This window comes from Microtus pennsylvanicus, chromosome 1 (assembly GCF_037038515.1).
Source record: "Microtus pennsylvanicus isolate mMicPen1 chromosome 1, mMicPen1.hap1, whole genome shotgun sequence".
Classification (NCBI taxonomy): domain Eukaryota; kingdom Metazoa; phylum Chordata; class Mammalia; order Rodentia; family Cricetidae; genus Microtus; species Microtus pennsylvanicus.
In genome coordinates, this window is record NC_134579.1 from 3,266,785 (window position 1) to 3,279,771 (window position 12,987).

Here is a 12,987-nt window from a genome sequence, read left to right on the forward strand (position 1 = left end):
ACATGTACCTATATGGGTGCAGATTAAGGGTCTCTAATGATCATCTTCTCTATTCCCTTAAGATGATCCCTGAACCAGTGCTCTAGAACCCCATATCTTTATAGATGTTACCCAGATCAGTGTTCTAGAACCTCATGTCTTTATAGAGGTTTCCTAAATTAATGCTGTAGGGTTCCTATGTCTTTATAGACATTCCTTGAATCAGTGATGTAGAATCCCTATCTTTATAGATGTTATTTGAATCAGTACTTAAGGACCCTATGTCTTTATAGATGGTTCCTGAATCAATGCTATAGAATCCTTATGTTTTTATAGATGTTCCCTGAATCAATGTTGGAGAATCCCCGTTTTTACAGAGCAGAATCACATTGACCTGAATAATTCTTTAGAGAAAAACAATGACCTCCTCTTAAAGAAAGAAGTCATTTGGTTCCTGCAGTGGCCAGATTATAAGATAATTAAAAGCCTGTAAGGCTTAGTGATGGCATTTAGGTCAACAGCATAGTAAACTCAGGTGCCTGTAGTGAAGGATAGAATGGGGTCAAGTGCCATAGCATGACTCTGTTGGAAGAAGCTTTGCGGGGACCTGTGATTAGCAGTGAGCACGGATCTAGTCAAATCCGTCAGGGAAAGGAACAGTTCTTCCCAATAGAGAGAAATTTCAAGGAAGATTATGCGGCCCCAAGTAGCACTAAAGAATACTCAAAGCCTAGTGCTGTGGAGCACACTTATGCCCACTCTCAAGAGGCATGGGTAGGGCTACAGCCTGTTAAATGGCTTCTGCGGAGAGTGTCGGTTTTCCTAAGGTTGTGGCTCCTGGTTGGTCAACCCAGCTCCAGTGGATGGCCTCATGCCCAGATGCAAATGGAAAGCAGAAACTGAAGTCATTATGTCTTTGAAGAAGCAAGAAGACATGAAGTCCTTAGGTGGAGGGAGGAGAGGAAGGGAGTGGGAGGAGTTAAGGGTGAGAATTGGGGCTGAATATGGTCAAAATACAAACAATTCTCAAACAATTAACACAGTATTTTTATAAAATGAAATCACATTACTGAAAAAGATTACTTCAGCCATTTCCTAATTATGAGTTACTTTTAGTTATATAGTAGGGCTTTTAAATTAAATGTTAGTCAGAGGTACAGTTAAACTTTTAAGTAGAGGCCTGATGGTAAGGGCCAGAAGTAGAACACTTGCCTTAGCATATGCAATGTCCTGGATTTGATCCGTAGCAAGAAAAAAAAATTAGGTTGTATACAGTCTGGCTCAAGAACAAATAGTTTGACAGAAGACTAAATCAAGTGTTAGGACAGTAAGATGGCTCTCTAGGTAAAGGTACTAGCCATCAAGTCTAAAAACCTCAGGTCAATTCCAGAACCCAAAGGGTTTATCCTCTGCCCCCGCCGCACATGTGTGGCTCAAAATACATAAAAGGGAAAAAGAATAAATTAACAGTAAATACTGATAATACAGCCCCATTTTTCTTTTTTAAAATACAGTTATTTATTTGTGTGCATTGGGTACTGCTTTTCTCGGGTTCCTTGCCCTCTAGCTATTTTCTCTAGTATAATCTTTATTACATCTTCTGATGTTTTCCTAAGGACATTACAACAACATATTTTATTATTTACAGTGTTGGCAAAGTACCACACAAATAAGGTATTTAACAAAATGCTCGATAAATTAATGAATACTGAAAAATCCTACTATACATAGACTGTATTTCATAGTACTAAAGACACTGACTAAAAACCACAGGAAGGTTTCAGTTATGAGTGAACACAAAAGCTACAAATTATAGGATTTGATTTCTCCTGAACTTACTTTGTATAATCACATTTAATGGAGAAATTCGGACAACTTTCATTGAAAAAGACAAATGTAAGCGCTAGGGATAGAAATCAGGAGGGGTGCATGATCCAGCAGGCAGAGGTCCCTGAGCCTGATTCTCGGTACAAAAAAAAAAAGAATCCCAAAATAAAACATAAAAAACAAAGTTCATTTTGCCAAATTATAGATGATTAACCTCGGAAGCTCTGGTTTCCAATGCTGACTTAAACAACAACAACAAAAATGAAAAGCAAAACAAAAAGGGAGGATTAGAAAGCAGGAGGAGGATTAGAAAGCAGGAGGAGGGAGAAAGAGTGCACTATTATTTGCAGGAACAGTTAGGTTCTGCTTTCGGGATTCCAAACATGTGATGACAACACAGCACGTGATGACAACACAGCACGTGATGACATCATAGCACGTGATGACAACACAGCACGTGATGACATCATAGCACGTGATGACAACACAGCACGTGATGACAACACAGCACGTGATGACAACACAGCACGTGATGACATCATAGCACGTGATGACAACACAGCACGTGATGACATCACAGCACGTGATGACATCATAGCACGTGATGACAACACAGCACGTGATGACAACACAGCACGTGATGACAACACAGCACGTGATGACAACACAGCACGTGATGACAACACAGCACGTGATGACATCACAGCACGTGATGACATCATAGCACGTGATGACAACACAGCACGTGATGACATCACAGCACGCGATGACAACACAGCACGTGATGACATCATAGCACGTGATGACATCATAGCATGTGATGACAACACAGCACGTGATGACAACACAGCACGTGATGACAACACAGCACGTGATGACATCATAGCACGTGATGACAACACAGCACGTGATGACAACACAGCACGTGATGACATCATAGCACGTGATGACATCATAGCACGTGATGACGACACAGCACGTGATGACAACACAGCACGTGATGACAACACAGCACGTGATGACATCATAGCACGTGATGACGACACAGCACGTGATGACAACACAGCACGTGATGACAACACAGCACGTGATGACGACACAGCACGTGATGACATCATAGCACGTGATGACAACACAGCACGTGGTGACAACACAGCACGTGATGACATCATAGCACGTGATGACAACATAGCACGTGATGACGACACAGCACGTGATGACATCATGGCACGTGATGACATCATAGCACGTGATGACGACACAGCACGTGATGACAACACAGCACGTGATGACAACACAGCACGTGATGACAACACAGCACGTGATGACAACATAGCACGTGATGACATCATAGCACGTGATGACAACACAGCACGTGATGACAACACAGCACGTGATGACATCATAGCACGTGATGACAACACAGCACGTGATGACAACACAGCACGTGATGACATCACAGCACGTGATGACGACACAGCACGTGATGACGACACAGCACGTGATGACGACACAGCACGTGATGACAACACAGCACGTGATGACGACACAGCACGTGATGACATCATGGCACGTGATGACATCATAGCACGTGATGACGACACAGCACGTGATGACAACACAGCACGTGATGACAACACAGCACGTGATGACAACATAGCACGTGATGACAACACAGCACGTGATGACAACATAGCACGTGATGACAACACAGCACGTGATGACGACACAGCATGTGACGACAACACAGCACGTGATGACATCACAGCATGTGATGACAACAGAGCACGTGATGACAACGTGATGACATCACAGCACGTGATGACAACACAGCACGTGATGACATCATATCATGTGATGACATCATAGCACGTGATGACAACATAGCACAAGATGACATCATAGCACGTGATGACATCATAGCACGTGATGACAACACAGCATGTGATGACAACATAGCACGTGATGACGACACAGCACGTGATGACAACACAGCACGTGATGACATCACAGCACGTGATGACATCACAGCACGTGATGACGACACAGCACGTGATGACGACACAGCACGTGATGACGACACAGCACGTGATGACGACACAGCACGTGATGACGACACAGCACGTGATGACATCATAGCACGTGATGACAACACAGCACGTGATGACATCATAGCACGTGATGACATCATAGCACGTGATGACAACACAGCACGTGATGACATCACAGCACGTGATGACGACACAGCACGTGATGACAACACAGCACGTGATGACGACACAGCACGTGATGACGACACAGCACGTGATGACATCATAGCACGTGATGACATCATAGCACGTGATGACAACACAGCACGTGATGACAACATAGCACGTGATGACGACACAGCACGTGATGACGACACAGCACGTGATGACGACACAGCACGTGATGACTACATAGCACGTGATGACAACACAGCACGTGATGACATCATAGCACGTGATGACAACACAGCACGTGATGACATCATAGCACGTGATGACAACACAGCACGTGATGACAACACAGCACGTGATGACATCACAGCACGTGATGACATCATAGCACGTGATGACAACACAGCACGTGATGACATCATAGCATGTGATGACAACACAGCACGTGATGACAACATAGCACGTGATGACATCATAGCACGTGATGACAACATAGCACGTGATGACGACACAGCACGTGATGACATCATGGCACGTGATGACGACACAGCACGTGATGACAACACAGCACGTGATGACGACACAGCACGTGATGACATCATAGCACGTGATGACGACACAACACGTGATGACAACACAGCACGTGATGACAACACAGCACGTGATGACAACATAGCACGTGATGACAACACAGCACGTGATGACAACATAGCACGTGATGACAACACAGCACGTGATGACGACACAGCATGTGACGACAACACAGCACGTGATGACATCACAGCATGTGATGACAACAGAGCACGTGATGACAACGTGATGACATCACAGCACGTGATGACAACACAGCACGTGATGACATCATATCATGTGATGACATCATAGCACGTGATGACAACATAGCACGTGATGACGACACAGCACGTGATGACGACACAGCACGTGATGACGACACAGCACGTGATGACATCATAGCACGTGATGACATCATAGCACGTGATGACAACACAGCACGTGATGACATCATAGCACGTGATGACAACACAGCACGTGATGACAACACAGCACGTGATGACATCATAGCACGTGATGACATCATAGCACGTGATGACAACATAGCACGTGATGACAACATAGCACGTGATGACGACACAGCACGTGATGACGACACAGCACGTGATGACGACACAGCACGTGATGACAACACAGCACGTGATGACGACACAGCACGTGATGACATCATAGCACGTGATGACAACATAGCACGTGATGACGACACAGCACGTGATGACGACACAGCACGTGATGACATCATAGCACGTGATGACAACACAGCACGTGATGACGACACAGCACGTGATGACAACACAGCACGTGATGACAACACAGCACGTGATGACATCATAGCACGTGATGACATCATAGCACGTGATGACAACACAGCACGTGATGACATCATAGCACGTGATGACAACATAGCATGTGATGACAACACAGCACGTGATGACAACACAGCAGCAGACTGACAGGTACTCAGGAGAAAGAATACTCAGGGCAGAAACAGTGAAACCTCCCACACCGAAGTAACCATGCAGCCATGACTGTTCTTTGGACATCCGGACTGACTTCCTCGGGCACCATGTTGACAAACGACAAAGGCCCATTCTCCAAGTCACTAGGAGTCTCCCAGCTCAGCTCAAGAGCATCAGAGAATAAATGTTAGTCATTTCTTTATTGCTTCTTTTAAAACACAATTCTTACTGCCAGTGTACCACTTTTTAAGACTTGTTATCTGGATGATTTATACAAATTTTCAAAACATTACCCAATAATCTACGCTTCCTCTTTCAATGAGTTCTCAAATTCAATTTTACTTGTCAAGTAGTGAGAAAAGAAAACCAGAAGGGGTCAGTATTTTATATGTGATTGATTTTCTTGCAGGAAATGGATGACATGATACATTACTGCAATAAGATACCTATATTTTTGTGATAAATCATACTCCTCAGTTAGCACTTTCCCAAGCCCAAATCATGTAAACTTCTCCTGCACAAATATCAAAGCCACTTTCTAAAAAGATGCCGTGTTTATCACTTTCAGCATATTTCTCCACTCTGCATTCTTCTAAATACATTGACGTGTAGATGGAGTGACAGAGTTCTACTGTGTAATATATGTATATATACATATGGCACACAGTAGCAGTGAGAGGCTCAGAGATTATTTTGAGAAGCAACAATAACGGTATACTTTAAACAGCATTCTATGAATAAAATTGGGTTATGTTCAATTATTCCTTTAATTCTTGCTCTTCAGTCGTGGATTCTAAGAATAGCCTAGGGCAGTGGTTTTCGACCTTCTTAATTTAATTCTTCAACCCTTTAACATAGTTCTTTCATGCTGTGGTGACCCAACTATAAAATTATTTTCATTGTTATACTTCATAACTGTAATTTTGCTATTGTTATGAATCATAACATAAATAGTTCTGGAGACAGCAGTTTGCCAGGGGAACCATGACCTACAGGTTGAGACAGACTGGCTTAGGGGCAATTGTGTGATAGAATTTTATATAATGTGTATGTTCATCCTTGAGAGACTCAGCAGAGATTGTCATGTAAGCCAGAGTCCATCAGCTCACAAGCTCTGGGGATCTGTCCTCTGACATCACTGTGCTTTTGTGTTTTTAGCCATTAACAGTTAAAAAAAAATGTGGGTTAAATTACTACGGTCATGACTGCATATAATACTATACATAGATTTGTTTTTTAATGATTTTGTAGGAGACTGTAAGTGCTAAAGACAGAGCTCATTTAAGCTGAGTGTTTATCTAGCCTGTGCAAGGCTCTGGGTTTGAACTTCAGCACCACAGGACACTCCTACCAACAAAAAACAACTTGCACACATACTAAAAGTTCTTTTGAGAAATAAACATAAACCTTCCACTAAACAAACCACATAATTCTGCACCACATAAAATGTGCACGATTAACATATGACTATAGGTCATTAACTTTTAAAAGCTAAAATTTTAAACCCTATGAAGATTACCTATCTAAGGAATTATTTTAAAAAAATCTGGGAAGGTCATGGATGGCCTGAAATAGAGATCCTCCCCTGCTTCAGCCCCTACAACCGCTGGATTCACAGTCTGAGGCAAGGGTCTGGACCCATTGCTTCTCTCCGTTTTTAGTACCATCTTTTGTCCCTAGTATTAGGCCAGGCAATATACGTCTGCTTTTATCCTAAATGCTTTTTGCAAGGATCTATCAATTCTTTACAGTTTGGCTAAATGTATACACATAGACTTACTCTCTTGTAAATTGCATATAAATCCATTTATCTCATATTACAGAATAAAATGATCATACCTTTTCTGGAAAAAATAAGTATGCAAGAAAAATTAAGAACACCGGCCAAAGAAACTTCTTTGTAAATGATATGGTATCTCTGATTTTAAAAATTACCATAATCCTTTTCTTCTCTGAAACGAAGACAGGGAGATAAGGAAAGGTTGTTTGGTATGCTTTATCTTTTTAACGCCAAAACTTGTCTGTATCAGGAAATCGGAGCTTTGTTATTCATGTGTCTACAGCTTATGTATTTGACTTTCTGCCCTTTTCATCATTATCACCTGGCCAGATACCAATTTCAGCTGCTCCTAGTCAATCTGCCTGCAGAGCAGCTAGGCATCAGAGGCAAGGCTTGCAGGCTCCCTGTTCACAGGAGGGGACATGACAGCTGCAGAGATGGCCTTCCTCATGTACATATGATGACATGAACCCTGACCCCAAATGTGCCCTACAGTCAGTTCTGTGCCTTGTCAACCTACTTTAGCATACACCATTTTGTCAGAGAGTTAAGGAGATGGAGGAGTGGAGTGCCTACTAACACAAGCTTCAGCTCTGATGTCCTAAGAGGTGGAAGTATGTTATCATCTTCAGAATGATGAAAAATGCTATTGGATCTTAAAGAAAATTTGGTATATGGAAAAAAATAAAGTCAAACCAAAAGCATGCTTTGTCTCTATAAAAGCTAAAATAATCAAAATATATTATGAAAATTGCTTTGCTGATATGCCTAATTACCTTGTAGCACAATAATGATTACAAGATTATTTTGATCAGTTTAACTTTGACCAGAATAATTATAACTGTGTATTCCAAATATTCAGGCGTTGAGATTAATTGTTTTTAAACAAACATTTACTGAGCTCCTTTATTTGTTTGGCACAGTTACTCTCTGATCCACAGAATCAAGCAAACAGGGCTATAGGTGCTCACAGAGACTGAGTAATAATCACAGGCCATGCATGATCTAAGCTAGGTCATCTGCATATACATTACATTACAGCTTGCTGTTCTGGTGGGACTCCTAATAGTGCCCTAAAACTCTGCCAGGATAATGAGGGTTCAGATGGACCTTTCAGATGAACTGCTTTGGCTTCAGCGTGTGGGATGAAGTGGTGGCGCTCACCACGGCAGGCCTGTCAGAAGCTGGCTGAAGTCATTTCAGTAATAGATTCTGGGAGGATCTAGGTTCAGCTGTGAAGAATTGAGGGAACTGGATGGAGGTGACAGATATGTAACAGTTACAACAGAAATGTCTTAGTGATTGATTGCATATGGGAGAAAAGGGGGTAGTTGAGGATGGCTTTCTGACTTAGGCAAAGACATTGCAGAATGTCATTTACTAAGAGAGAAAACAGGCAGATTGATAAAGCTTTGTTTTTACTTTCTATTGATTTTGGCAGTAGACCTAATAAATCATTAACTTAACTAACTTAGCTTACTGAGTTTTAACTTAACTGAGACTTATTTGTCTAGAGAGCCATGGCATGCTAAGGAGTGCATAAATCCAAGGCTAGGGAGAAATCTCAATTTAGATATATATTTAAAATACAACACTTTACATCATTTGAAGCCATCATACAGCAAAATGATACTAGCAACTTAAAGAAACACAAGTTTTTTTTGAGATGAGCTAAGTAAGTAAGAACTCAGAAAAATATAGAGAAGATATAACCACAAGTAAGAAGAAAACCAAGAAAACATAATCACAAACGTCAAGAACAGAGACTATTTTAAGAGAGAGCAAGTAGCCAGCAAAGGAAAGTGCACGACTATGGGCTGGGACCATAGATTCTGGAAGGAAATATAAATATAATCAAGAAGAACGCTATTATGCACATCTACTGAGAAAAAGGACAGCATGCAAAAATGTTGTTGAAGGAGAATGAAAACAGGATACAATAGGCTATTCCTCTTGAGTAGTTCACAGACCTTGAGGAAGAAGCAGATCTGTATAGTCTGAAATATCACAAATAAAAAGTACAAGAACATACGTGCATAATAACAGCTATTTTTAATGCATTTTTTTATCCGTACTTACTTGCATACACAGAGACTGAAGCAGAAAGTTTACAGGCATATAAACCAAACTTAAGCCCAACAGTTAGCTTTGTAAAGAAAGAAGGTATATGACTGGGTGAATGGCCGACAGGTTTACATCACTTGACAGTTTTTACAGCATCAGTATTTCCAGATCTTATAAATACACTTAAAAACACATTTTAGGTGGCCGTGGTGGCTCATGCCTATAACCTGGGAACTTGGAAAATACTGATGCACGAAGGCTGGAAGGTCCTGGAGCAGGCGGGGTTACACAGCAGAATGCTGTGACAGGAACACAAAGAGGAGAAAGGAAAGAAAGGAGAAACCAAGGAAGGAATCTTAAAATCCTGTCAAATCTCAGCAGGTGTCTCAGCAGGTAACAGCCATGCAAACCTGATGACTCGCAATCAATACCTGGAATCGATGGAGGAAAGAAAGACCTGGCTTCCACAGTTCCATACATGTACCATGCACCACGTTGTGCATGCCTGCATACACACACACACACACACACACAAACACACACACACACACACACACACACACCCAGATACTTATAATAAACAAAAATTCAAAATCTGTCTAATTTATTTTAAAAATAGATTGAGTAAAATTAAGATTGAAAGATAGTCAATTGACAATTAGATATTTAAGAACTTTAATAAGAAAAGGTTTGTAAAAATGAAGCAAGCAGAAAACAACAAATTGAGATGAACTGGGAAGAAAGGTATTAAATAAAATGGAAAACTCAGAGAAACTGGTAATGGCAATGGCAAAAATAAAAACCAGTAAAGCATATTTCATATGAGGGGAAAAAAGAAAAATTCTCTGGAAGCCTCACTGCTTACTCACAGTTTAGAAAAACTAAGAAAGACATGCAGAAGACAGATGTCACAACAGCTCCCATTTTCCTATGAAGTTCACTTTTCAGAAAATTACAAAGATAGGAATCTGGCCCCAGACTGCTTTCCCTGGTAAAACAGGGTAATAGGCTCCTGGCCTGGTGCAGACCTCGGCAGAAAACAACTGAATTACAACAAAATCCCTGATGTTGTTTTGAAAAACACATCGAGGGGAGGAAGCAACACAGCAGAAAGATGGCCTGGAATTTTTTGCTTGCAACCTTTGGAGGAATTAATCAGAACACCAATAAGAAAAAAAGCTTCCCATATGCCTGCCCGACACGCTTGGCTGCTGCTGTTTAAACTATAGTAGCAACACAAACAGGTTTTTGAATAGACAGTCCTCACCTCAGGAGTTCTACCTGTAGGACAGGCAAATTGCTCCTTTGATGGAGCCTATAGGCAGCCTTCTGAGAGTCAGATGAGAAGAGCCAGCTTCGGTCATTTGAACACGGAGCATCAACTAACACCTGGAGAAAACAAAGACAAACAGTGCGAACATACTTAGGATGAGGGATATGGCATGACAAACAGCATAGAAATAAAACCACTGCCTTAGGGATCCAAACATACGACATGCTAAGTCCTTTGATGTACTTGTCTCTGATAGTTCACCAAACATTTTCCTATGCAGTGTTAGTGTTTGTTTCAATGCAGAGAGGGGGCATTAATGAAATAAATCTACTGATATCTAGTATTTGAATTTAATATTCTTTTTTGTTTGAGGTTTTCAAGACAGGGTTTTCTCTGTGTAGCCCTGGCTGTCCAGGAAGTCACTGTGTAGACCAAGTTGGCCTTGAACTCAGAGATCTACCTGCCTCTACTTTCCACATCCCGGGAGTAAAGACACGCACCATTACGCCAAGCTGAATTAATTGAATATTCTTGATGACTACAAATGAGACTTACAAAGGTGACTCATTTTCAGAAAACATAACTATTTCTGGACCCACAGTATTTATTTCTTTTTCCTTTTTTACCCTAGTAAAATTATACATTGTTGGGGGCTGAATCCAGGGCCCAGTGTTTATTTTTAAGAATTAAAAAAATTCAATTTTAATTTACTGAAATAGCTTTTCTTCATCTATCTTACTCTGATATGAAATATTCTGAATTAAAATAAAATGTACAAATATTGTTACCAGTTGGAATGATAACTGATCATTTCCAGAGTAATTCTGAGGTACCAGAAAACAGAAAACATTCTATAATCCCCAAACCCAATGTCACTGTTTCCACTGAACCATACTAACCATCAAACGAAAAATGCCTCCACATCCAGTTTATCACAATCTCCCAGAACACTGAGAAAGTGTACCATCTGGAAGCAGAAGGCGAGGAACAACAGAGCAACACAATACTGTATCACTAGGAGTCTGTCAGCTTTTCACAGTACAATAAAGTACCTTGTCAAACGTTTCAGGCTGGGCATCTCCCATTTCTCTGCCATCCGATTCAGACACTGTAATTCCATTTATCAAAGGCTGTGGGATGAAGGATTCCAACGTCTGTCTCAGCCATCTCGCTCTCAGACTAGCATATTCGTTACAAAGAAGATAACCTAAATGTAAAAGATTAAAAAGTTCCGGAGCAGTCCGGGGCAACAGAACTGGGAAAGTTTTACTTTTTAACAAACAGACTTCAGGAAAATCAATCCTTTGCAGCTATATAGAGATATGGCTCAGAGGTAAACATTAGGATAACTTTAAAAACAAAACCACATACTTTATTAAATATTTGCCATGTTAAGCCTCACAGCCTCCCAGAAGCGCTCATGTTTATTCAATCAAGTTTAATTTGTGATGTGAAACTTACAGATTCCTAGAGGTGCGGCACAGCCATTACCTCATGTATAATTTTCACCCTGAAGTACCAGCTGTGGAGAGTAGGCAATATATTCTGATAGGTCTGTAAAGTTCCTTGCTGGGACAACACATTCATTTTAAATGAAGGAAAGTAATAGAGTGTCAAATAAAATGGATAAGAATATAAGCTACCGGTAAGGAAAACATGGGTTTAAACTGTGAGCTGACAGCCTAAGACAGTTATTTAACTCTGTGACAGCCTTTGTTACCTTGTGGTGATTGGTAAGATGGGGATCATACCTGCGCAATGGTTGTTATGATTAAATGGGACAGAAACTCAGAACAAGATGGTGGCTGAAGAAACGGTGGCCTCCCCACAGAGACAATGGTTTAAGGGCACAGGGAGTCAGGTAAGAGGCAGTGTCTAATCTCAGCACAGAATAAGAAGAGCTGCAGTGAAGAATGAAAGAGGTGTCCTTGTCCATACCCTTCTAGTTCTAGGCAGAGGGATGAGAGGCTCCTCTTACTTGGGGGAGGGGAAAGGAATCAAGTCCAGACTTTGACGTGAAACCCAGTAGCATAACCTGCCACAGTGGAACCCTGTGCCTACTAATCTTACAGCTCTTACACCGGGCTATTGCAGACTGTGACTGTGGGCTCTCCTTAGGCAGGCAGGTGCTGCCGCCACTCCTCCACCAACCCTGGGAAGCAGAGTGAGAAACGAGACTCCAAGTATTGGAAGTGTTGTGGATATAGGTTGATAGGTGTGTTTGCTATGGTGCTCATAGCATTGTTTGTTATCTGAGTTAGTTGGAGTCAGCTAGAGTCAGGAACGTTTCATCCCTTGTAAAATCCTGTTAAAGAATTCTATATCCTTCAT

The 12,987-nt window shown here is 41.3% G+C and overlaps 1 protein-coding gene across 2 annotated transcripts in view; it reads right to left on the minus strand.

The window, feature by feature from the left end:
* Positions 1 to 12,987, minus strand: part of Nsun3 (NOP2/Sun RNA methyltransferase 3) — a 45,613-nt gene that overhangs the window by 15,613 nt on the left and 17,013 nt on the right. For both annotated transcript variants that reach the window (XM_075950742.1, XM_075950678.1), the window contains exons 4-5: positions 11,709 to 11,863; positions 10,651 to 10,772 (exon numbers count right to left, since the gene is read on the minus strand). In XM_075950742.1, coding sequence (XP_075806857.1) covers positions 10,651 to 10,772; positions 11,709 to 11,863 — 277 coding nt within the window. The remainder of the gene's footprint in view (positions 1 to 10,650; positions 10,773 to 11,708; positions 11,864 to 12,987) is intronic.